At 36.9% G+C, this 27,522-nt stretch overlaps 1 protein-coding gene across 2 annotated transcripts in view; it reads right to left on the bottom strand.

The window, feature by feature from the left end:
• NFATC3 (nuclear factor of activated T cells 3) overlaps positions 1-27,522 on the bottom strand; it is a 72,112-nt gene that overhangs the window by 13,589 nt on the left and 31,001 nt on the right. For both annotated transcript variants that reach the window (XM_051629072.1, XM_051629073.1), the window contains exons 4-9: positions 15,717-15,916; positions 14,405-14,577; positions 13,496-13,636; positions 11,314-11,369; positions 10,576-10,702; positions 7,689-8,741 (exon numbers count right to left, since the gene is read on the bottom strand). In XM_051629072.1, coding sequence (XP_051485032.1) covers positions 7,689-8,741; positions 10,576-10,702; positions 11,314-11,369; positions 13,496-13,636; positions 14,405-14,577; positions 15,717-15,916 — 1,750 coding nt within the window. The remainder of the gene's footprint in view (positions 1-7,688; positions 8,742-10,575; positions 10,703-11,313; positions 11,370-13,495; positions 13,637-14,404; positions 14,578-15,716; positions 15,917-27,522) is intronic.

Below are 27,522 nucleotides of genomic sequence, written 5' to 3'. Positions count from 1 at the left end.
TGTCAGACCAAGGTGAAGTAGAGAACTGTATTCCACTGAACCGTATCCTAGAGGAAAAATTAGCGTAGAATAGTGTATTACTTCAACAAGGGCATGTTTATTCAGTCTGATTAGTGACTGTGCAGACCTTACAACAGTAGACTGGGTTGGATTTGTTGGGTTTTTTTTCCTTTCCTGCCCAAGCCAGAGCTGCAAGTTTAGTAAATTAGGCTTTAATACAGTTAACAAAATTACTCTAGAAACTGGCTAACTTGTGCCTTCTAGATAGAGCCACACATTTGTTCTGCAAGCATGATTTCTAAGCCCAGTTTAGATAGGACTTTTGGGAGAATGGGAGAGTCTGTTCTTACTTCCTCACAAGATTCAAGCAGTTTAAATTACTTTTCTTTGGGAGACAACTTATGCTTAATTGTGTAAAGGTAAAGTTACATGTATTTAAACAGGAAATGGATAGCATTACCTGGGTTTCAATGCAAATGTCCATGGTTATTCTGAAGCTTCAAAGGGAGTAGATGAAGGACAAATTCTTGTCAAATAATAGGAGATTAAGAAATGAACATTTTTTTTCCACCAACTATGGTAGAACCAGCAAGGAAGTGACATGTAAATAAAGAACTACTGAATCCAGAGAGATAGGCAGAAAACTACCTTGGGATGAAACATTAACTTTTAAGGACAATCCTATTTACAGCTCAGGCTTTCAAAGGAGCAGACAACAAACACACTGAAAAAGGCCTCCAGAACAGTGGAGTTGATTAGCTCTTGTAAGCAACAGTCTCTGCACCAAAAAGTCTGCCTAGCTTATACAGTAAGGATTATCTGTCACTTTAGCAGAGAAATTCTGAGCAATTTTACTAATTAATTTCATACATGGAGAGATTCTGAGGTTGTTGATGTCCTAGCAAAGCTATTGACAATATTGAATTTTTGCTTTCATAAATTCTTGACAAAATGTGTCATGCAGAGCATATGTAACATGCCTCCTGCCAGCACCTTCTGTAATGAAGCATGCACTTGCCTTGGGCACACAATAGTTGTTGTTTATGAAATGTGGTAAACAAAGCAACAGCCTTTGGTTCAAGCAAAACAAGTTAGGTAGAACTTGAGGTTCCAGATAAACATACGTTAAAAATATCCTTCTACCTCAATTTCATAAACATTGGAGATAGGTTTTTACTTCCTTAAGCAATACTAAAATGTGTTTTATACACAGAGAATGTAACACTAAAATTGAAACTATTAAATTTAACTAGAAATCAAGAAAACTGACATCCTGGAGATCTATGTATTTAACTGATCAAAATTTCATGCTTTTATGAACAACCTCTTTGTCTTGGCTCCTCACTTAAGTAAAGTTTTTCTTAACTTTAAAACCTCAGTTACCTGCACCAGATTTGGCAGTAAGTCAATTTAAAATGAGACTTCTATTATCGATATAGGCAGAACAACAAGCTGCAGGAGTTATACCATTTTGTTTTCAGGATCTCTTCCTAAAGGAGTCAACTTCATTTTTTTGTAGCAAAGTTTAGCCTGTGTATCCTTCACTACTCGTGAACTGAAGTAGGCTCTGAAGGCAATGGGACTTCAAATACTAGATGGACTGACTTTAGGAAAGTAGATCCCAAGAAGTATTCTAGAAAGCAAGATTGTTAGTGGTGTTGCTAGAGTAAGCAGCAGGATGGGGTTTAAAATATTCTTTTCAAATGGGACTGAGATATAATTGTATGGCAGATCATCTCAACTGTCTAGGTTTGGCAGTATTGCTGCATCCACCAAGGAATTCCTGTATTTTAGAGGACAGATCAGTGAATTGCTGTATTTATAGATATAATCAGGATCAGTAAATCTCAAAAACATTATGGCTAGACTGCATCATGCACTGCCTTTGATATAGGCTGCCTTTTTTTCATCTCCAGATAAAGTTCTACCAGCTGCATTTATTTAAGAATCCTTGCAGCTACATCACACTCTTTAGTGTAGTATATTTAGCCTGGGTTTGACTACACCAGACCAGCAAGTAGTCCAGTGTCAACTTTCCCCCCAAAAAAAAAAAAAAGCACGCTGCCAGGCTATAATTAACCCTCAGTCTTTCTGCTATGGAGGAGCCAGAAGATTCAGTTGGTTTGTGATCAAGAAGTCATGGGGCAGGCCACGTTTGCAATGGCAGACAATCAAGGACATGTTGGGTTGTCTTTCAAGTTAACATTTCAAGCCATAAGATAGGCTTACTTTTAGTAATTTCAGGGTTACTAAGTACTTAAAAAATTAACTAATAAAATCAGGCTGCATGAAATGCTAGTAGTACAGTTGTCCTGTGTGCATTATGTTTATAGCTATATAGGCAGATTGCATGTGCCTGCAGTCAGAACACAAGCTCTGGAGTTAGTTGGTACAGTAACAAATATCCTAGTTCATGTCATGATTATGTCAGACTTTGCATTTATATATCATAGTGAAACACACTCATTGAAGTTATATGTTTACCCCTTTCTCTCAGGAAGACAGATGAGTCTAACATAGTCGGTGTTAAGCGTGAACCTTGGAGCCAGAGGACACATGCTGCGCAATGGAAAGCAGTGCGAAAGTGCCTAAGCATATTTTTGCCAGTGTCACAAGGGCATGCCTGCTACTATTGCGAGCATCTGCACCATCATGTAGACATGCCACTTGCATTCACAGAATAAGTTTCTAACCACTTCTGATTCTTAAATGGCAATCTTTTTTCCATGGTGCAACTAGCTGAGCTTACTTTCAATTAGTTACAAGGTGTCCTGTGGCAAATAGGAAGTTTCATACCTTAGCTGGTCATGGATACCTGAAGATTTAGCTTAAATTCTTAACCTATCAGCAGTCTAAAACTGGTCTTCTCAATAAATGCCTTGCTTGGTACACATTTTATGAACACGGCGAATGAATCCGCTAGCAGGTACAATCATGGCATCCTTTAACTGTTGACAACCCCAGATGGATAACATTCTCTTCACTGTTCCTCACTGTTCCAGCCTTTTCCTTTTAATCTACTGCTCAGTGTTATTATCTTCCTCTATTTCATTCTTAACACCTGTTTCTAAAAGTACATTCCCATTCTCTTCCAATACAGTTCAGGTTCTGCCTTGCCACCTCACTAGACTTTGAGAGTCCATAAGTTTAAAAGAATTAAAATTGTAAATTGTTTTTTATGCTATCTCCATACTGCTTATATACTGCATATATGTAGAAACACAAAGGCCGTTCTCCTATACTTTCTTATTAGTTACTGCTGTGATTCTCCAGATGTTAAGCTGAAGCTACAGTAAGAAGCTACCTGTAAAGAAGTACACATTTTCTAGCAAAGACCAGAATAATTCTCTGAGCTTCCCAGCAAGAAAATTTTACAACTAGAGAGTTACCACAGAACTACTAACATGAACGAATTAATGCAAATGGCTTAGAAATCTAGACGGAATGTGTCTGACAAAGCAGACTTACTGCATTATGTACACAAAATGGTTAGAGGATTTCTAGTTATGATTTATAGTAAATCCACATACTGGATTTTCTAATCTCCAGCTTTATGTAATGGAGATGCAGTGAGTAACAAAATATAAGAGGATTAGTAGAAGGTCATCCTGATTTGCTAAATACAGCCTAACATAATACCTTAAAAATGTTTAAATACAGTTGTACAGGTTAGAAATTTCACCACTGTAGAAAGCCATGAAATCCAAGGTAAACTCACTCCTAAACTGCAAAACACAAGATTAAATTTTTGATCAACAGTATTAGAATAGATTTATATCTAAAACTTGACAGTGGGATAGGTAAACCACCACACTAGGAGCACTTTCTAAAAACAGAGTGGGAGAAAAAAATTAAGAACTCATCATATAATTAGATTGAGTCTAACTTGGACTAGCTTCTTTTTTGAAGTGCAAAATAAATGGGAATAAATTTTATTTGCGGAGTATACAACAGAGCATGGTATGGATGATGGATATGGGAAAGGAAGGAAAGGACCAACTGCCTGTTTCTTGTAATTTTAGCTGCCATGTTTACACCTATTTGCAGCCCTAAATATTCCACAATCTACTTAGCCTGACAAACAGGGCAGAGAGCAGACTTGCTGAAAGGTGTTAAAGGAAAAAGAAGGCCCAACATACTAGGGGTTGGGGCTGTAGAGGAGGAAAAGTGAAGGGGATAAATAAAGAGCAAGAGGCTGCTTTTACACAGGTCCAGTCCAAAAGTTTACCAGCTTGTGCAGATTGACTACTGCAAATACCTAAGCAGGAAAAAAGTACTTTTTTTTTTCAGAACACTTTTAAAGTAGTAATACAAATGACTTTGTGCTAGAATTCAGATGTTTTCTGTAATATAATTTGAATTTCATATCTAGGTGTCATCATGCATTTTGATCCCGCGTTTCTTCAAGTGAATTAGAAAGTGTTTCCAATAGGAAGCAAGGATGGGAAGTGGGAAAGCCAAACAAAAGAGCAAATTCAAGGTGGAGATTAGAAAAGCCTAAAGACATCAATCGGATCCTGTTGAAAAACAAGAAAACAAAAGAGCCATACAAACTTCAGAAGTTAAAAAAAAAGGGATGGGGAAGGGTATACTTTATGCAGACACCCAGGTAGAAGCTCTGCCTTTAAATAACAACCTTTATCACTCAGTCAGAATAGAGCCCAGCTTGTTCTAAACAGTGAAGAGCAAAAGAATAAAACAAGTTTCAGAAGACAAGAGACTCCATTCTGGTCAGCAACATATTTGACTTTGCAGAGAAGCTATAAATGGTGAATTCAGATGTGTTATACCTTCCAGAGATGCTGGATCAAGACCAATCCAGATGCTCTTGGCTTTGTAGTTCCGTATTAAGTAGTGGATTTGGATTATTTTTTTCGTGAATGTTAGCTGAGGAGGCAGAGGCAGTAAGGTTCATTTTTAGGAGTCCTGCTTAAAGGAATGTATGTAATTACTACCCATACTGCCACTTTTTTAGGTGGTTTGGGGGCAGGGAGGGAGAGAGCTGTGTCTGTGTATTTTGTTGTTTGTTTGTTATAAAGTAATTTTAAATCATATGCTATAAAGCTAAACAGATTAGTAATTCCAGTACTAATTTTATCATGAGGCAGCACTTCCATACTATGCTCAAGTTCGCTTAAAATTTCTTAAAATTTTATTGTCTTGGCAAAGAAAATACATACTACACTAATTTTGCAATAATGCACATTACTTAAAGATTTTTTTTATGTTATTAGGGGTTTTAAGGGATTTTTATTTTTTTTTAAGACTATTGACTTAATATTTGAGGTCAGTACTCCACACAGTATTTATAAAATTTTCAGCTGATGTTGCCTTAGTGTTTTGAGAGGTTTATTTACCTTCATTGGTAACCCTTAGAAGCCTTTCAGGTTTGATATATTAGCTGGGAGAACATACTGTATCAACATTCATTTATGTATGCAATTATGTCTGGCTTTTCTTCCCCTTTAATTGTTGTAACGTTCTGTAGATTAACTGTTTTGCTATTTGTCTTCTAACTCTATTTGTAGGGAAACTAAAATTTGATTATACACAAACATTTTGAAACTATATTTTAAAGCACAGTAATATATTAGATAAATCTTAAAAAAAATATTTGTCTAAACATTTTATTTACAGATGATTAAGCAGAATTATTTACTCATGTTGAGAGAGTTGAGAAGCTTGCTTCTTGTCACTATGCCCTGCAAGATTTTTGGAACAGCAGGTTTCAGTCTAAATATCTGATTTGTATTTGCAGATTGGCAATGAAAAAAACCAAAATAACCCTCCAAGTAATCACTGGCAAAAATATTATGCTGAAATGAAGATAATATCTATGCTTGCAAATATACTGTTGCTACCAATGCTAGTTTAGCAATTAAAAAGCCATGTTCCATTTTCCATATAAATGTAGAGTTTATCAATCATTTCTCAGACCTTCTTTAAACTTCTTTAGCAAGCATTCTTTAAACAAAGAAATTATTAAAGCTATAGCCATTTGACTTTTATGCATCTTGATTATACTTCTCTAAACTATTAGCAAGTGGCCACACTTTAAGTGTGGCACTTCCAGTTTTCCTGTGATTCTTTGTCAGCACAGAAAACAACTCAGTAATTTCATTGTGTTCAGCAGGGAAAATAGTTTCTAAAACAAATGAGTATTTGTGATATAGGGAAAAAAACTGGCTTTCATTACTGTGCATTAATTTTAATTTCTGAACAAGTACAAACAAACTGCCAAGATGCTCATAAATGCTTAACACTTCTGCTTATATTCTGAAAAGCTTAATTACAGTATTTAGTTGTGTTTTATTAATTTCTACATCTTTTTTGTGGCCATGGAGTGAAGAAAGATGAGAAAAAGGTAGGTTCTAACATGAAACTTCTTGAAACATGAGATTGCTTTATCACTCCTCTAGTACCAAAGTTGAAAATGCTTTTTTGTTGTTGTTGCATTGTTTCATAAAGCTTTGCTCTTTTTTCCCTAGGAAGTCTTTGACAGAATGTATCTTCCTTTCTAAATAAAGTTGATTCATAAAGTATTTCTAAAAAGAGAGCTTTGTATGACTGGCACGGCCATTTAATGGAGAGCCCACCTATATTACCAGTTTCTCTCATTTTTTTCCTAATATGCTCTGTCTTTAAAGGCATTTCTTACTAAATTTTCTTGTAACTGACTGGAAGTAACAATAGCAAAGCTTCATTTATGAAAGGAACTGGGAGTGACATGGATATTTACCAGATGGCCTACACTTAAACCTTTTACACTATTGCTGATGCAGTTAAATAATTACTAGGGATAATTTTTACAACAACCACTACAACACTTAAGGCTATTGTAGAAAAAAAGATACTAGTAAGATTCCCATCATCAATACCAAACACCTTTTGCACACCTTTTAAGGCCAGGCCTTTTGTTCTCGCAGGTGTATTAACAGATGTGTTCTTGAAATTGCTTTGCATCTATGCCTCAAATAGGCTGACATTTAGGATCCAATATATCTTCCTTTTCACTTGGCTAGACAAGTTTTGTAAATTAACACTAAGTATTTAAAACAGAGAACTTTACAGCCTGGCTTTTAGCACTAGAATGTCCTTGTTCTGTTAATGTTAAACAAGAAAATGTCTCCAAAAAGGTAGCCAGGGTGGTAGGGAGAAAGCAAACAGCTACAGTGAACAGAGGTGCTGAATGATGACAGCGTATCTACAGAATGTCTGTGAAGAGACTAAGACAGTGCCAAAACATGGTATTTTTAAAAAAACTAGCATACTCTTCAAAACTGGGACAACTCCAAGAACCAAGACTCCAGACTACACTTATGCAACTTAGATCTATTATTATGATTTTCACTGAAACATACCAAGAAGACAACTGGAAAAGGCTACAAATTAATTCCTTGTATATAAGGCTTCAATATATCAGAGTTAATCCTCAGGCCCTGTTCTATGATAGAAACAAAGTCTAAGAGCAAATTAGACTAAAGTACTTGAACTGCATAACTACAGCTTTACATCCGATATAATTAAATAAGTAATTGTTTTTAGACAAAAGGATAACTCCATTTTAAGGACACAAATTTACTTCTGTGAAGAGGAGTGTGTTCTAAACAAAACAAAGCAAACCTACCACACCCATCTGTGGTTTAATGTAGATTATATCTCAGTATTAAAATAGTATATCCACTTACCATCATCTAGTGTGATGTCTTGTAGTCCGATTGTCTGAAAATTCAATTCTCGATCTTCAGGTTCAGGTTTAATGTTAACAGCTGCCCCATCTGGTGAAAACGGAGATGAATCACAGATGGTGTGGTGTACAAGGGATGCTGCTGCGTTCAGACCTCCCAGTGCTGGGCTGTGTGCTTGAGGGGAGGGCTGTCCCGAGTGACTCACAGCAGCTGGCGGGGGAGATGAGGCAGGTCCTGAGCTAGGAGATTGATAAGGCATAGATTGTAGCTGGGGTGAAGAAGGTCCAGACAGTGGTGAATGGACCAAAGGGTGGGAAGCTGTTGGGGATGGGGATGAAGCAGATGCTGGATTTGTAGAATGGTAAGGGACTTGCTGCAGCTGAGGAGAAGACTGCCCAAGGGATCGACTCATTGTAGAAGGGATGGAGCCCTGCCCAGCGCTCGGGCAGTGGTATCCCATTGATGGTAGGTGAGACGATGACTGTCCTGAATGAGCTGGGTGTGCCAGCGGGTGCCCAGCTGTACTTGATGTTGACACAGAACCTGTATTTGACGAATGAAACTGCATTGGTGGTAAAGCTTGGCAGCTCAGATTTATCAGATGAGGTACAGCTGTTTCTTGCTGAAATGAAATAGCATCGAATCCTTGGTTGGAGGCAGAGTTCATAGGAAGACCAGACTGTCCATTGTATACATCATTAGACTGCATAGGCTGGTAAGAAGGCCTCACAGGAGGAGGTGCTGTTACCTGAAAAGACTGAACCACAGCAGGAGGCAAAACATGACACTCTTCACTTGGACTGAGGTTTCTACCTTGCATATGTGGCAGGTGGGCTACTGCTGAGGTCACCATTGCTGTGTATGGTGGTTGAACTGGACACACAAGGCTCCTGGGTGATGTAGACAGTAAGTTGTCATGTGGATGCCCTTGTTCTGGTGAAGGCAATGGAGTTCGGATAGCGTGCAGGCCCTGGACGTTGCTTGTGTGAGGCAGGGCCAAAGATGGAACGGCAGACAAATCCACCTCATCACGGTGCTCCTGCTTCATAATAACTAGAAGAAGTAAAACACTGTATTACAATTCCAACATATTTGTTTTCTGTGATAAACATGGATTGCTGTTTAACAGCCACAATAGTATCATTTATGTCCTTGCTCCAATTTCCCTTCTTTTGCTCTGCTCTTTTTCTCACTTTATGCCTGCTATATTAACCCTTATAAGCCAGAACTCTCCTAGCATTTACTCAAAGGCAGTTATGTTCCCTTCTAAAGTACTCTCCTATGCAATGTATGTTTTCAAAGACATCTGCAACCCAGTCAGAGAAGGTCCAGTACATCTAAAGAGTACAGCTCATCAGAGGTGTGCATATGGGATGCTGCTGGGCTTCACTGAAAAGAGGCAGGACAAGAGTTCAGTATCAGGCAGTAGGAAAAGATGAATGAAATTTTTAGCTGGCCTCAAACTTCCCTTAGCCTCTTATCAAGATTATAGCTGAACTTTGGAACCACGGTTCAACTAGTTTGCATAGTGGGTGTTGTTTTAATTAAAGTAGCTCTTTCAGCATATGCCCGAAATTTGGTGATGGCAACAATTTGTTCTTATAGTACAGTTACAAATTGATACACTTTTTTGTGTGTTGTGTTTTGTGTATGTGTGTGTGTTTTTGTTTGTGGTGTTTCTTTGTTTTTTAAGCTACTGGTAGACTCATGAGAACATACTGATTTTAAATACAAATAGTAGAAAAATGCCAACACTTAACAGCTCAATTCCTACTTGATACAATCCATTGTTAAAGAAACATACATTTATAGATAAAATGGATTTTAAAATGTTTGTACAATAACAGCTGCAGTTATAGTTAAACTTGCTTATTTTAGAAGAAAGTGTCATTAATTCATTCCACGACTGAAATATGGATTTATAAAAAAAAAAATAGTTTAAGATGTGTCTTGTAACTAGGAATCTTTTTAAGAATGGTTTTTAAGAATGGTTGAAAAATACCACAGAAATTTGATAATACAAGTAATGCATACTTAGTGTACCAAATACCTAGGTAACACTGCTTAATTAGTAGGTCATTTTAGAGCACAAGTGACCCAAACTTATTTCAAATAGCGTAAACTAATGGTAGTTGGCTCTGTCCACATACACATTAGCTTTAATAAGTTCATCTGAATACCCATATCTGACTTTAAAGATTCCATCAGATACCTGACTTGAGGTCCTCCAAACAATACCAAACGTCTAGCACCATCACTGGTACCCTGTGAATTCTGACTACTCTAAATAGGTATGAATTTCTTAAAAGACAGTAAGTAGCATATCTAGTAGTAACTACCTCCTTGTACCAAATAGAGGGGCTTAAGATGTTTTAACTATGTGTACAGTTAACATGTACAGATTTTGCTTTTGGGTAAGTTACAAACTATTTTCTCTCAACATGCTGCAATGTGTCCAGAGAGGGGAAAAAATATTTTTTGTCTTCCTTGTACCTAAATCTGGTGTGTTTTGGTTTGGTTAGGGTTTTTTTTTTTTTACATTTGAGGAGGGGGGAAATGTATCAAGCCTGTTGTTCTATGATCTCATTATCCTCAGCACTAGGGTTATTTAGAAAAGCAGCTTCTGAATTTCACCATCATTCTGAAAGGAAAGTAGAATGCAAAGAATACTGCAGAAAATGTAACAAGGGAATACCTGGCTGTAAGAAACAGCACTGTAGCTTAATATTCTAAGCTTTTTAGTTAGACAAGCTTAAGTAAGCAGTTTTACAAACAACTCATAGCTACTTTTATCTATCTAGCAAAGGTATAAGACTGTCTGAATTGCTTTCAAATGTCTACTTTAAAAAACAAAATATAATGCAACTTTTAATTTTTTGTTTAATACCTGGTGTGTAAGTAAAACGTTGAGACTGGCTCTTTTTCCTTTTGCCATTGCAGAGATAAAATTGCACCTGAACTGCAGCTGTAATGGTTTTGTTATGGTATGGAGGAACTTCAAGTATGATGTTTGCCTATATAAATGTTGAAAAAAAAATTTTACATATCAAATGCAAATGAAACTGCTATTAATTACAGAAAAACTAACACGTCACAAACCTAAAGCATAATGATATTTTGAAATTGGTAAACTTCAAGTTTATGCATATTGCATAGTAAAATAGTACTATAAGCAAACATTTATTTTGAGACTTGTTTTAACATGAGCCTTCTGAAGGCAATGTTTTTAACTGAATAGACACATCATCTAAAGGATGTTTTGGTTCTCTGCCAGATCTTAAAAAACTCTAGCAAAGATCTGCATTTTGGATCATTAATCTTTTAAAAATTTTAATGCACTGGAAATCATCTGTCATCTTAGAAAAATTATCTTCAGTAGTCTCTTGTCAATTTTCAGGTTTTTTTCTTTGCTTTCACAAGCAGCACACTATTTCCAGTTCCTTCAAAGCATCATCTTAATGGCTGCTTTACAGTATTAAGCCAATTTAGAAGTCTCCAGTTGTCTGTCTGAATCAGCCAATGATCTGCTTACTTTACAAAATGAAGTCTAAATTTAAGAAGAACAGCAATGATGTCTAATTCCTCATTTTAAAAGCTTTCTAAAGTAATAAAAATTGTTTCTCACCCCTTGACATTTTTCCCTAATGATCTTCCCTTCTACCTCCCACTGAGGTCGTCCATCTGTTGAGAGAAATTTACAAATAATTAAAGCATATTCCAAACCACTTAAATACTTACTCTTAAAAATACTTAAGTACTTAATATGAAACTGCACTTATTTTCTGTCATAAAGAGGTCATTCTAATATGATATATTGATATATCATATTACTGATATGACACATACTGACAAAGATATATTGTAAACAAAATGTGAAGTACAGAGATTATTCAAGACTTTCAACACTGCAGATGTGGTCTGCAAGCTGATCGTTGCCAGGATTCTATATTTTAACAGAACCTGCTGATTATAGAGTTAGATTTAACTCCAAAGGAGGCAGTGTGTACTATAAATGTACGGAGGGATTTCCCCCCCATTTTTATAAAAACATTTTTGAAAGGCAGTTGAATTACTACTAACATTTGTGATTATTTAAACAAACTTGCTGATCACTTGCACATTAAGTCACCATGTGAGAAATAACATAGACCATATCTTCATGTACATACCCACAGGTTATAGAGTTAAAATAAACACCCTCCCCTGAAGCAAAAGACCCTGCAGTTCAAACACCGAGCACATCCATCACATTGGTGACCCTCTTTCTGCTCTGACCCAGCACAAACACATTATCCGTAGTCTAGCACTTGGGTCTCCTGTTACTGTGTGTTGTACAGTATCAGGAAGCCTCCTGTCTAGCAGTAGGGCTGCTTTCAAGGTGTTCAAGTCATGTGTCAAAATACAGTATTGCATAAACCTCCCTGACGTTGCATTTGCTAATAAAAATGCCCCAACTCTTTAACATAGGTATTTACGGAAATACAAAGATACAGAAGAGCTGGTCTTGGTTGCAAACTTCCTAATACCTTTTGCTACTGTTCTTCCAGAAGTTCAAATCAGATACTCAAGTCACAGCAATTATGTAAGTTGTTCAGATTTTATGCTCTCTATATTTAAAGAAACAATCAGGGAAGAAAAGGAACTCTATGTATTAGGATAGCTAGTCCTACATTTTCAATTATCTTTCATGCATTTTAGTCTAAGAAGCTTTAAGATCAAGACACATATCCAGACGAGCTACAGATCCAGGCAAGAATGCTGAGTAACTGAAAAACATCCTTGAGTACCATGTGTGTACCTGAGTGTGTGTGCATGCACACCTGTGCATACTGCAAAGCAAAACCAAAAACTTGCAAAACACTCATTATATCCACTGGTAGTGAATTAAAAAGAAATAGTATTTTATAGGATTTATTAGTGTTAAATTTTCTAGTTTTTCTAGACATTTCACTGCACAAAGAAGACAGTCTATAGTTCACCTCAACTGAAATGCAAGTCTGCAACATAATATTTCCCTTTACTGATACATAAGTAAAGCGTGGTGCAGTTCTCACCCATGACTAAGTGCTGCCTAGAACACTGACCTTTGGATTCTGGAGAATGAGGATCATGTAAATACACTTGACTATAACATTTCTGGTTTCTTGGCAATTAAATACATGACTGGCTTGTGGAGCACACAAGTGTTTACTACACTTAGAGAAGATGACTGTTACTTGTGACACTGCTTGTTGCCAGTGCTGTGCCCCCACACACACCTGCCTGCTGTCAGAGGCACAGCTGAAGCATACACTGCACACCTGATCATAGCCAGATCTGGAGACTTGTTAAAAAATTCATCCCTTAGGAGTAACTTCTATAGAAAAGCATTATGAAGCTATAATGAAAAAGAAAGTAGGGTTTTTTTAATTACTGTTTACTTCATTGGATTAGGAGTAAGTCTGTTCCTATGCAATGACTGAATCAGATGTAACATGACATCAGTGACAAATACTACATTTACATGAGTTATTAATTTTCACTTTTTTAGGTTTTTATAATGAGAAAATACACGGTATGATCTGTCAACAGTATCTTTCAACTATACACAATTCAAATGTAGTTAGCCTGTAGTAGTCTACCTGAATCACAAGTACTGTTTCATTAATAACTGCCAACCAACATAGTGATCAGTACCCAAAATGAACTTTCAGGTCACTACTTGTGACTTACTTTATGTTTTCCTAAACATCCTTAATTCCTACATCCACGCTCAGGTACTGGTTTTGGCTTTGTTTTCAATAAAAACCAAGTAAGATAGTATTTACCTTGTCCTTTTTCAAAAAATATTATTTTGGATTCTGGAAGAAAATTGGATCCTGTCACTACCATTTCATGACCTCCATTTACTGAGCAACTGTTGATGCTGTACTTCTCAATCTGTGGAAGTTCTTGAGCAGATCGCTGAGCTTTAAAAAAATAAAAGGGAAAAATTATTATTCACAATTTTAATCACAGTGTCATTGATGATCCTAAGTCTAAGAATCAGGGGTGAAACAAAAACAACCATCTGTTTGCATACATAAATAATACTGGTGTATGATTTATCCTAGTTTTAAAAATTATGTTTAAATTATATAATTACAGACAAGAAATACAAAGAAGACATGACCACTCTCTACGGTTAGGGAAATGACATTTTTAGTTTAGGAATATTAGTCCAAGAATTACTTTCTTATTTTATAGACAAAATGAATTCTAGGAGAAAAGCAGATTATTTGAGGTCATGTTTGGATTCCTCAGTGCCAGCATTTAACAAACTCTCTAGAAGTTCAGCTCTTCATGAGATAATACTTCATAAAGAAAACTAATGGTACAGACTGTAGTAAATGAAATGGTACAAGTTCTTACTGAAATTAATACTTATTTTCACTGAGATGTATCAGCTGCCTCTGCTCCTAGAGAGGAACTAATGAAGCTGCTAGCTGTGGGGGACTGCCGTATTTGGTTTAAAATCTAAAACATTCTTTTTCCTCCAAACCTTCAGGCTGCCATTTGGCAAATACTATTTTTAAATAAAGCTGTATTACTTTTTGGTAATGTAGCTCTTTGCACACAGTGCTTTTTACACCCATTTGGTATATGTAATTCTGAAAATAAAAATTGTCAGAATGACAGTACTACAGACACAAGTAGAAAACATGAATATAAATGATGTATAGTTAAAACAATCTTACAGCATTCAACAGGTATGGAAGCAGTCTGCAGAGATAAGACTTTTCCACTAGGCTGTGGGATGTGAACACGAAACACAAGGCGCACCCTGGTGTTCTTCCTTCCAATATCTGTCTCTCCTTTACGGAGCTCTATATCTGAATTGCGAAGTTTCAAAATACCAGCACAATCAATACTGGAGAGAGGTGAGGATGGATTAGAAGAGAAATGAAAGAAAATTAATCAGACTCTTGCCAAAGTACATTCTGTCAGCCTTTCTTTTGTTAACGCATGAAGAGCATTCTATTTTTCCCCCATGTTTACCTATAATATATGTCTGAGATTATAAGACTGTTAGTATCAAAAATGGCAGCAAGTATTCTGTTGAAACATTTTGTCTCAAAAATGTCTGCTGCTTTTTTGAAACTAAGAGATTATGCATTATTGCACATTGTTTAACCTTCAAACTAAGTCAACATAATTTACAAGGAGTGACGTATATTTAATTCTACCTTAGGAGGGACTAGAAAAAGATGAAAAGTGCAGCCATTGAATCCCAGCTCCCATTGCACAGAGCTACTGATTGCTCATATGAGACACACACACTTATTAAAGCAACACACATACAGAAGCTTGTGAGGAATGTTATCTTGCACACCATCGTGGGCTCACAGCATTCAATGGAACTGGCATCAAGACTGTAACTAGGAAAACCTGAGCTGACTTCAGAAGTCTACATAGGAAATAAAAGTGCTACATAAACAAATACTCATGCTTCACTCTGTTTGCTGACACTCCAAGCTAGACTAGAGCAGTTTATTTGTTGCTGTAACTAACCATCATACTACTACTTAGCACATTCTACCTGGCAAGACCTGCAAAAATAAAAAAATAATCAAAACAAGAAAAAGGCCTGCCAAGATACCTGAACTGAAATCAGCATTTACAATTAAGAAACAAGCAACTCAAGTGTACGACTATTTTCACAGAAAAAAAGTAATATGTTTTTGTAAAATCACACAAAACTCTACCAGGCACTAACCCACAGGCAATTCTACAACGTGGAATCATACATATGTATGGATTGTATGGGGAAGTGTAATTCCAGAAGCATTTACCCATCTCCCTGTCAATTTTATGAGCTTCCCTGTCTCTGAACATTAATTTTTTCATAGTGGCATGTTTAAAGAGGTATGTCTATTCTTAATCATGATCTGTATTTGTGGAAAACATGCTAGTCTCCAAGTTTTTTTCTTTCACCTTGGTACAAATGAAAAATAACAGTAACAAAAAAGACACATAGCAACTAAACAGATAATTTATGCTGCAATGTACCTGGCTGACATATTATTTTCCGGAAGAAGTGGTATTTCCAAAACTTTTGTGCTGGCAATGATTATCTCCTGGCTGGCTGTTGCAACTGTTTTTCCAGTGATTCGGTGCACCTGGTAAAACGCATGAGGTCTTAAGTAACGATCATCTGCGGTTCCGATGAACATTTGTAGGTTTACTGGCTTTTCACTGTAGCCCAGGAGCTGATGAAAAAGTAGATGTAATATTAAAATATTAGAAATAGAAATGCATAATATAAGTATACAACTAGTACAAAGACTTAAGAGTCAAATCGTAGTACTTAAGTCCTCTTCAATCTCTTCAGGAATCAGAAAACAGTACAGCTATCTGTCCCAAATACCAGCAATAGAATTTGCTAGAACAAATTATTATTAAAATACCCCTATTAGTTTTGAATTTCTCAAAGAGACAGTCATTTTAGCTCAGAATTTCTGCACCAAACTATGCTCCATTATAGATGTGTTTCTGATAGTGTTTTTAATCAAAGCTGAATTATCAGTTTTACTAAGATGCCCCTGGTTTCTAGAAATACTGAAAATTAGTTTTTCTACTATGGAATGGAATAGTGAGTTTATGAAAGCTAAGAGGTTTTGCAAATACAAATGTGTCACGTTAGGACAAAGAAAATTTAATTTAGAGCTAGAAAATCAACTCTGAGTTATTTGGAAAAAAAAAAAAAAATCAACCCCAAAATTTGATAAATGGTAATTCATGCATCTTCCCTTTTCTCAAATACAAGACTAACCACCAATGTACTCAGTAGTCAAAACATCACCTGTTGCTTGAGCTAACAGTAGTAATTCTAGACACAAAACACATTAAAACAGCAGAAAAGAAGAAACTGAAATGAACTCTAAAAGAAGAGCTAGTTTTATGATAGCACCTTGGTAACATATTATCCAGAAGATGTAAGGAAACAAATTTAACCAACAGTAATATGAAAGATTCCTTTAGCCACTGCAATTTTAAGTCCAAAACCTATAAAATGCATCTTAAAAAATCCAGGAAGTTTACTTCTCTTTCCTGCATTTGGCAGATGATGCACACTGCAAGTTATGTAACTTCTAAGAAGCAATGCAGAAAATTCACATTTCATCAACTTTGACATCAACTTATGTTCAAACCGGAAGGAAGGACAGACAGTTATTCTTTGAAAGTGGTTTGTCATTTCAATATTTTTGTCTCTAGGGAGAGTTATTTGGTCACACAACAATATTGTCTAAGCTCTTTACAGAACCAACACTTACAAAACAAACAAAACCATGTCAATTTAACCTACTTAGAAGAGTAATTTAACTCCAGCAGTCAGTAGTACAAAAGCACAGAGCACACCCACGCCCAGAAATCAGACGCAGCGCTACGGATCCCTGGCACCTCCCTGCACTATGGGCAGTCAGTTTTATGTCACATAGAGCAGCTGAATGGCTGCTTTCTGTAGTCAAGTCATGGCCCTGACTGCACCTACCATTCCTGTCACTTTTATTAGAGCTTTCTCAATCAAGAACAGAAGTTGGTTTCCAACCCAAGTCTGAAACTTTAAAGATCCATTCTCATAGCTTTCAGCTTTACATCAATGCTTTTGTCCAGATGTAATACTCATTAATTAATCCATCTAGTATACATACAACAGTATGGTCATATTTTAATGAGTGTTCATCCCATTTGCCCATTGAGCTTAAATGTTATACCCAAAACAACTGAAACTCATTCTTCACCTTTTCATATCCAGCACACTGACACAATCTAAAATAATTCAGGAAAGAGACACAGCATGTACCTGTTACTGACCAACAACTGAGCAGCTGACACAAAAGGCTGATAGATTGAATGTATTTGTTACAATCACAGCATTGAGATTGCACTTGGAGAAGATTTTCTCTTTTTTTTAATAAATGGAGGGAAAATAAAATAAAAACCAGTTCAGAATTACTGTGTCTATTGCTTTTCTGGGCTGAGAGATCTCTAGTTCATTACTGGTATAAGGAGTCTGTCCTGCTTTTCATGGCTGTAGACAATGAATTCCCAATTTTGTTGTCCTCAAATCTTGCCACCTTTCCTGGGAGATGCACCACATCTCACAGCTGTTGCACCTTTAAGAGCGCAGCCCAGTTCAACTTTTGCCATAAAATGTTGACTGTGTTTGCATCACATTGTACATAGACTACAAACAAGGTTGTGCTAAAGCAGGCTGGGTTCTGTGCCTCAACTCCATGAATTCCCATCTGTCTCCTCACCTGATTCCAGCTGCGACTGAGAACTCATGCACAGGCAAGCTGAACAAACACACCTAAGGATGCTTAAACAAAATGTCAGACCTCTTCATGGGTTTAACAATCCTTACTCCTTCAGTCCTTCATTAGAATGAAGGAAAAATATCTGCCATAAAAAGCCAAGATATCTCTAAAAGCCAGGGCAGCTTTTATCAAATACAATTTTCTGTCTTACAATTGAAATATTTCCAACTAATTTCTTATATTTGTATTTTCATTTATTTTCATTTTATATATATTACTTGCAGACCTTTATTCTGTCAAATATATAAAATATTTTTGTTCCCTCTGGAGATCTCAGTATGAACAGACCAAAATCCAGAAAAAAACCCAACAAACTTGGATGCAGGACTTCATCTTTCCATAATATTAAAAAAAACCCCAAATTAATATTTTTTCATAATTTCTATAAGTCTGAATTATTTTAGGAGTTTAAAGAAAGTTTAAGGACATGTATTAGTTTAGCATTTACAGCAAACATCTTGTCCCAAGTTCTCAACATTGTGACTCCACCTTCCATTTTCTTCAGAGTTAAAATTAAATCTTGACACAATGGAATAGAGCCTAAATGTGACGCTTGTTAACTGTGATCACTCTGATACTGGGAATTATATAAATTACAAGCTAGACCTATTCAAAAAATTGAATAACTTCCAAATGGGGTCACTGTGACAAAACTGATTCTCAATTAAAGGTACCTTCCCCTTCCATAACAATGGATGTCCACAACAGTTAAAGATACTAGTGATACAAGAGAAGGGCAGGAGGAAGCAGGGAGGAATACTCCTAAAACTGAGCTGGTGGAAAAAAACAGGCAGTGGAGAAAATGTCCTCTACAGAAGCCTATACAGAGCAGGACCTTAATTTAGTGAAGCAAAATATACCCCATGCCAGTGTCTGTGAGACACTGACTACATCTGAATTACTCAAAGCTGTCCAACACTACTGCTCCCATCCCTCTGAGCAAAGGTTCACCCCCTGTGCTCACCCAGATATGCTATGATAAGGAAGCCCCGGTGTCTGCTAAGCATATGGTGGGAGGGGAAAGCAGTGGGAAAGGCTGACAAAAAATGCCCACCCCACCAAGAGCTCAGTTCTATATCAGCAGGTTAACAAGTGCCTTTTCTGTGGGATGCTCTTGCCAGATAGGCTGGTGCGCTGGCTGACTGTCTCACATCACTGCCCTGCCTTGGCTACATACCAAGGCAGAAATGCAAAACTATGTTACAGCAGCTCCAGAAGAAACAATAAATGCCTCACAAGACCCCACACAGTAGTACCACCTTTAGTCACTCTCCTTCCAGTTTATATATTAAAGTAAATGCAAACAAACAAGCAATCCAGTGCCCCCAGGAAATAAAAACATAATGAAACAGAAGACCCTTTAACCGTAATTTAGAAGAAACCCATGCATAGTATAATACTGACACATACAAATAAGCCATCTCGTAATTTTAAAAGTTCTGGAATAATATCAGAACAGAAACCTGAAATTTTCATATGTAGTTAAAATCCATGCTACTGTAAACCAGTCTCAAAACAAACAAGCCAACAAGCCCAACTGGCTGCTTATGCTGTGGCTTTGTTTCAAATTAATTGCTGTAAAGGGTCTGTGATGAGGTCCTGTTAAAGGTACTGGAATGTATATGATTAGACAGAAAAGTATCATATTGGCAAGGTAGTAGAGGCTGCAGAAATGATAACATAAAAGAAAAACAATGAAAAGCCATAAATACAACACATGTTTTTAAGCAAGTATGACAATTAAGTGAGTACGGGGGGGGGGGGGTGAGGTGCGGAAGAAAAGAATAACTGGGTCTTGCACATTAACAGAGTGTCCTTCAGGGCCTGATAACAAACAGGAAACGTACCACAGTCTTAAGCAAGCAATAAGCAGGTCGCACAGTGTCCTTGTGTTTCCAACAGCACCATTTACAGCTAAAAAGACAGCAAGCTTAACAGGCAATGGATGCTAATGAGCCAGCCTCATGCAATATCTAAAACTCTGAGGCATCTGAAGAGATTATCTAAGATATATTGATTATAAAAACCCCAAACAACGGACACCCCACCCCCCCTTAAACTTCTCTTACACAATTTTGTGCTTTAGAATTAACATTTTGCCCTTAAATCCTGTCTAATTAGTGAGCCGACAACTCTCGGCATGACATGGATTCTGCAAGAGTCAAACTGGGCATTTACAGTGTCAGTATTCAAAGAGAAGAGTCTGTGGGGGCCAGTGAGCACGTTAAAAATGATCCGATGGCTTGTGGAGAGGATGCCTGCACATCCCAGGTCATTGCTGTTACATAATCCTTCAAAGCCTTCGGTGAAACCAACACTCTGTGCTCAGCTTCACATAATTAAACACAGCCTGCTCCTACCATTCCTGAGCACGGGACAATGGGACAAGTACCTGAGACCACTCCAACAGGATTTACCTGCAGGTGCATTCAGCAGTCTGCTGAAGAGTATGGAAGTATTCTCAAGTCCAGTATAGGAATAATCCTGTTGAGAGCAAGCCTTGGATGTCTCTCCCTATACAAACTGAACAGAGTTAAGCAAAGCAGAACCTTCTGGCCACCGCATGTGCTTCCTGCTGGAGACCAAATTACCACAGAATCTGAACTACCTTCTGTTTCCTAGGAATGGTGTCACCTCAGCCCCAAAAGAAAGATGGTAATGGGAGCCTGAGTTGCCATTATTGATGCAACACTTGTCTTGCAAATACTCAAGGAGACTTTACCACCCCAAAGCAACTTCCAATTTAAAAAAAAAAAAAAAAGACAAAAAAAGAAGACATTTTGGAATTTTAAACACTTTCCTTTTAAAAGGACAAAACCAAAAGTTTTGTTCTTAGTTTCATTGACAGCAGGGTGACACCCTCCCGCTTCATCTGCTCTATGCACAATTTTGTGTGTTGGACAGCCCAAACATTTAAGTCAGTAAAAGAAAAAATTGCTAATTGTTCTTCAATGAAAATACCTGCATAATTAATGTGAAAGAACAGGTACTGTTTCTTCCAAAAGTCCACTGAAGTCGTGGTATTTGTACAAATAGGTCACCTCAGTAAAGAATACTGATTATATACAAATACAGGAATATTGTCTGTACACAGCCCACAGGTATTTAAATTACCATCATTTCACCATCTACTGGTAAGTCCTGCAGAACCACCAGGATGAAGATGCATTACAATAAATGGCTACAATACCAGCCTGCTCAGGATTCAGTCATGGGTCACTTACAGAAAGACAGTAACTTAAACTACTGGCTGAGCACTAGGGATATTTTCAAGTACACCTTCCAGCAATTACTCTATTAATGTGCAATTTTAGAGCTGCACACTACAAAGAAAAGTTACAAATTTTACTTAAAAAGAGATCTAACCCTTTCCCAGGAGTAGCAAACAGTGTGCTGCAGACAACTAGTAAGTTCCTGCACACTGTCACTCCTGACCTCTAGAAACCCTCCCCTGTAACAGAACACTGACACACCACCCACCGCTTCGCTGAGGAAACTCAGCCAAGTTGTTTTTGTGTTTCTATATCGTTTCCATAGCAAAGGTCAGTGCATGCGTAAGTTAAACTAAAGCTGGAAGGCTGAAGACTGAAGGTCACTACGGGATAAGCCACAAGAGCTTCACGTCAAAGCAGTTCTAGCCGTATTACTATGCTGCACACAGTCAATTCATGCATGCATGTCAGTTCTTAGCTTACAATTCCTACCGAGTAACTACAAAGACAGTAAGCTAAAGAGAGGATTTTTGCATCAAGAAGTCATGTTTTGTATTACAGAAACATTCATACACTCCTGTACATATGGAAAATCCTTAAAAAAAAAAGTGTAGCATTCAACTACATAGATTAATTTAACCACTGAAGACAGCAGCTTTTAGACCTGGAATCTTGTGGTAGCTGTGAGAACCTTTTCCTTGCTGAATACAGTGAACAGGTCACATTAAATAAGAGGCATCAACCTGGAAAAAAGAAGTTAGCATTTTTCCAGATTGCATGCAGATTATATTTGGCTCACATGTCATCTGTTCCATACTCTGATTGAAAGGAAAGCTTGCAACACTCCACAAGCTTCTGATAAGACTTTTTTAGTCTCTAATATTTAGAAGTTTCACCTCTCCTCCCTGCCTTTTTAAAAAATTAGAATAATAGAATCATGGAATGGTTAAGGTTGGAAGGGACCTTAAAGATCATCAGGTTCCAGCCTCCCTGCTGTGAGCACAGACACCTTCCACTAGAGCAGGCAACACAAAGCCTCTTCCAACCTGGCCTTCAACACCTCCAGGAAACAGGCATCCACAACCACAAATTAACCACAAATCAAGAAGATTCTGTCTATGTTCTCCATTAACCCAAGTATTACCCATCTCTTTTCACATGTAAATACTAATTATCCCCAAGATGTGATTACTTAAAAACCTGTAACAAGACTTGAGAAAAATATCCAGCAGAAAATATACTCTTCACAGTAAACAGGTATTTATTAGACAATAGTATATTTTGATACAGACTGTTTTTCTGAACAAAACCTTCCACTATTAAAAAAGATAATAGCATCACTGAATCCAGAAGCAATGTCAGCTAAAGAAAAAATAAAAGGAATTATAACTTGTGGGAAGGAGGAAGTCAGAAAAATAATTTCATTAGCTAAGTTCTACACTCAGCAATCAAGCAATACTTATACTAATGACTTTCAGATAGTGCCAGAACCCATTTGATTGTATTTTAAAGCAATTTTCCTGCAAAACTCGCCAGCTTTATTAGGAAATTGCCATGTTTAACCAAACTTTCAGTGGGGTTTAATACTAATGTTTTTTTTTTTATGTGCCTTTCCTTTGCTTGCAAATTGAAGATGAGGATCCTATCAGCACTTTAGTGCTTCTTCCCCTTTGCACAATTAATTAACTGCTTTTGGCATTACTGCATGGGTAAAGTAGGCTGATTAGAAAGAAAGCTTTTACATATAAATAGGCTTCCATAAAAATAGGGCATAGTCGTGAAATACAGGCCATGTCAGGGGAAAAATCAGTGATAAATTCAGTGAACAAAAGACTATTAACATCTCTAGCTTCAACAAATGCACCAGTATCCATATGAAAATCCTCAGCTCCAACATGAAGAACAGAGAAGGAAATAAACAGCTGTGTAAAGAACTACAAGCACTTACTAAGTATTTACTTCAGATGGAGATTTCCTTGGCTTTTCAATACCTTGATATGAAAAGCACGTTGTAACTAGTTATGTCCTCCTTGATAGTCTCATGGCAGCTGGATGCATTTCAGTGACTTCTCTATTCCTTGGAACAACCCCCAAAGTTACAAGGTAAGGAGGGCAGAAGAGGAGACCGAAGGCCCCAGTACACGGAGTTGAAAGGAAAGATAAAGCTGTTTTCTTGAATTGGGTATGGGAAGGCTGTATGACTAAAGATATGGCATGATTCACCATGAAATCTACACAACCATAAAGGAAAAGAACTTCACTGATTAATTTTTACTCCACTTCTAGACCTCACAAAAGTAAAAAAACGCTTTCTTTAAAGAAGTTCCAATTAAAGAAAAACAGCAACAACAACCACCCGCCTTTAAAGCATTTTTGCTCCAGACAACACAGATAAGCTTGGAATAGCTTGGACAAGAATGTCAAAGACACACTGGTGCATAGCTCTGAAGAACCAAATCTTTTTCTTCAGACATGTCTCCACAAGAATTTTACTTTCAAGTGCTGTGCAGCTACTTTCCTAAAGAGCCATGAAGACTGCTGGTTTAAGAGCTAAAGGGCTGTTCTGCCAAGCTGAACAGCACACCTATTAACTATGGCCTGGGAATAAAAGCAAGGGATGAAAAAGACCCAAAGTCATGAAGAGAAACATAATTTGAAACCAAAGACACACAATGACTAACACCAGTGGTACAACTTATCAGCAATTTATCAACAGTTGCATTTTGAAAAGTGTGAAACAAACCATACATAAACCCCCAAGAAATGAGAGTTCAAGGAAATTTGAAAGTCAGACTGACCACAGCCATGCCTTGTGGTCTTGCAGAGATCCAATGAGCACTGACCTATAACCTTCAATGGACTGTTTAAAAGAAACTGGAGAAATGAATGGAAGAAAACTCCATCCAGATTTATTAGCCAATAACCCAGCGACTGGCTCAGAAAGTCTTAACAGCACATGGAAATTTTAAAAAAATAAATTCCTTCTGATTCAGCAAAGGTTATAATGTTACAAAAAATTAAATGTCTGATTTGAAAATTAAATATGTTAAACAAAGACAACATCTACTTCCCCTTCCTGAAGTGCAGTACTATTTTCTTTCACTTGATTATTTGATGTACCTTTCTATCAACTGAGAAGGAAAAGCATGCACATCAAAAAAAGCATCCTCCTTCCTCTTTTGCTAAATAAACTTATCCAGTAGACTGACTTTAAAATAGTACAAACCTTTGAAATTCTGAAAAAATTGTGAGACATAAAAGGAACAAACTTTAATAAACTATTAGATAGTCGCATGAGTCCAATTTTTAAAACTGTTTAAAGGTCATCACAAAGACAAAAGGGTCCTGCAAAGGGCTAAAGCGAACACCTGCAAATATCAGTGCATTACTGGGCAGGATACCATACATTTACACGACAAACAAAACATACCTGAAGGTTTAAGGGCTTGGATTTCAGTTTCTGAAATCTCACACTCTTCTTAAGCACTCACTCACTGCTTGTAAACAGGAAGTGTTTTAAATACTAATTTCAGGGATATTTTGAAGTGAGCCCTAACCCAGTCCATGCTACCCGAAAAAGGAGATCAAGTCATAGCTAAATAGTGTGAAACCAATAGTGCAATTTCACACAGTGCAGAATTGCCAGTGACATCCACCTAGGCATCACAGGACACTATCCATCACCAGTGTTTCTAACACTCCTGAAAATAATGTGCTGTTCCTGAAATACCAACTCCCACTGTCAAATTATGCTATTGACAGTTTTTGGACAAGCATTTCCAGGATAGAAAGAAGTTTTTCCCACATAACCTATAGAAAAAACCCATAAACTGGTTTTACTTTGGAAAAAAATTACTACTTTTCCACGTTTTAGTTAACATATGATACAAAAAAGCAGACTATCATCCAGTGTGCCATTTTTTATGTTTTTCACATTAACTACTGCATTGCATAGATTAGACTCCCATCCAAAGATCAGTGTTTTTCCTCTAACAGCCCACTACATGATTTACACAAGGTGAGACTTAGCTTCTGCCATCTAGATTTATTTGCAGGTTTTTGTCACCAAACAACAGTAGGCAATTGGAGCTGGGATACAGCCTAGTGATATACAAAATAGGGAAGAATTTCAGACAAAAATAAAAACAGAAAAGTGAAAGGCAGTAAGAATGGGTTGGGTAACAAAACACAGAAAAAGCATGGTTTTCACTGGTCTTAGGGAACACAAAGAACTCTGATGTTATACCTGCTGTTCAAGTAGTTCATGAATTGGCCACACAGAACAACTGGGTGACAGCCACAGAATTACAGGCCAGGAAACACACTCATTTAGACAATCCTTTGTTAATTTATTTTTGTCACATCATCTCTGACATTGCACAGTTAAATCCTCTCTTGTAGGTTATAGTTTCCTCCACAAGAACTCAGAAGACAGGCTTTTTGAGGACACATTCCTTTTTCAGAATTTTCAAAGTAGTTAAAAATTAGTTTACTTTAGCTCAATTAGTTTACTTTTTCTTCCACTGCAGCTCTTCAGTCCTCACTTGAAACTCTGCAATCACTTTAAACAGAGCTGACATTCAGCCTCTCTTTCACAGGGCTCCATTAGACCTCACATAGGAGGTTGCTGTTTGCTTCTCAGTGACTAGAAGCATAAAGCCATTTAAATAAACTAGGTTTTATTTAACATTTCATTATTTTTTTGATCTTGCAGCTTTCTTTAGTTTTAATACTCCCGAGTTGTCCATATGGATTACACAATGCTTCCACTCCTCTGCTACTGCATAATCAACCACAGTAAGAATCTTGCTTACAATAGAGGAATTGCATTATTCTATCCATAAACCCTTCAAAATATGGCAAAAAGACACTTCTGGTGCAGGCAAATTCTCAATAGCTACCCCCACCTCAAATTTGTTTTGCGTGCTATAGAGTCTGCTGTAGATGATTTTAGAATAAACTACCCATTTCATAGGTCACATCCAGAACTGATTCCCACTGTGGTAAAAGACAGAGGACAGACAGCACTGTTCTATATGCAAGAAGAAGTAACAAGCAGCTGTGAGCTCAACAGTCCCTCAGTACATCACACTGTGCGGCTATCGAGGTGAACATCACGTAGATCACCTTCACCAGTGACCCAGCAAAAGAGAAAAACAGAACACTTCTTACGGAATTTACTACCAAAATATATAATTTAAAACACTCAGAAAATTGTGGAAGCCGATATGAATCAGGAACACAATACACAAACCAAGTTTGTTTTAAAAGGAAAAAAGTAATTTTAGATCAGAAAGCTAAAGTACAACAGTAAAAAAACACAAACCAAAGCAATTATCCCTGACAGATCCTCATTACATGCCCAGCATCTCTAAAAGGCTTATGTGGTTTTGACCCATAAGCATTATCCAAGTGAAGCCTCACGAAGAACCCTAACCAATTCGCATAACAGTAAGAACCCATTGTAGCAAATTGTCAGTGTAAACATTATTTTATGATGTACAATTTGACCTATGGAAAGGGTGGAAAATTTAAGCAATGATGATCACTTATTTAGAGTCAGATGCAAAGTAGCAGCTATTTGTTTAAAAGCCTTTGTAGATGGGTACAGTAATTACCCTAACCTACTGAATTAGAAATGTAAAGGCAGACAGTCTTCTGAAAATGCAATACAAAATTTCCCATAATTTGGACAATTAAAGTTCAACGTGCCACTTTTCTCCTTGGTAAACATTCTGCCAAGTTATTGATTCCTCCCCTGTGAAAATTATCAGCATTATCTTGCAATTCTTTACGAAGGTAAAAGAAATTGTTCCAGGTGACATGGATTAGCTGGAACATATTCACAAGAAAGCAGATTAAAATGTCAAGTATCAGCTATTTAGAGCATTTTGCATTAAAAAAAAGCTGAAAACAACCTAATTTCATTACATAATTTGGTTCCTTAAAGTCAATGGACTTTGAAAGCAAAGCATGATGCTCCACTCATTTTATTTGCTCACATTTGGAAATAAGCTGATTAAATGTACTCACAACAGATGATGCCAAATTTGTCAGAAGCTTAGTTTCCTAGCAACAGATATGGTACAGTATTAGTAATAGATTAATGACATACACTAATAGATTAATGACTTGAAGATATGTACTATCTTAAAATCTTTAATTTAAATCATATATGAACTACACATACAGAACCGCAGAGGTTTCACAGTTTGGAAGTTAAATACTCTGCTTCCTATAAAATAATGTTCAAGAGCAAAACAAATTGTGTAGCAAGCAAAA

Source organism: Apus apus, chromosome 11, assembly GCF_020740795.1.
Source record: "Apus apus isolate bApuApu2 chromosome 11, bApuApu2.pri.cur, whole genome shotgun sequence".
Taxonomy (NCBI): domain Eukaryota; kingdom Metazoa; phylum Chordata; class Aves; order Apodiformes; family Apodidae; genus Apus; species Apus apus.
This window is presented reverse-complemented; position numbering and strand designations above follow the sequence as displayed.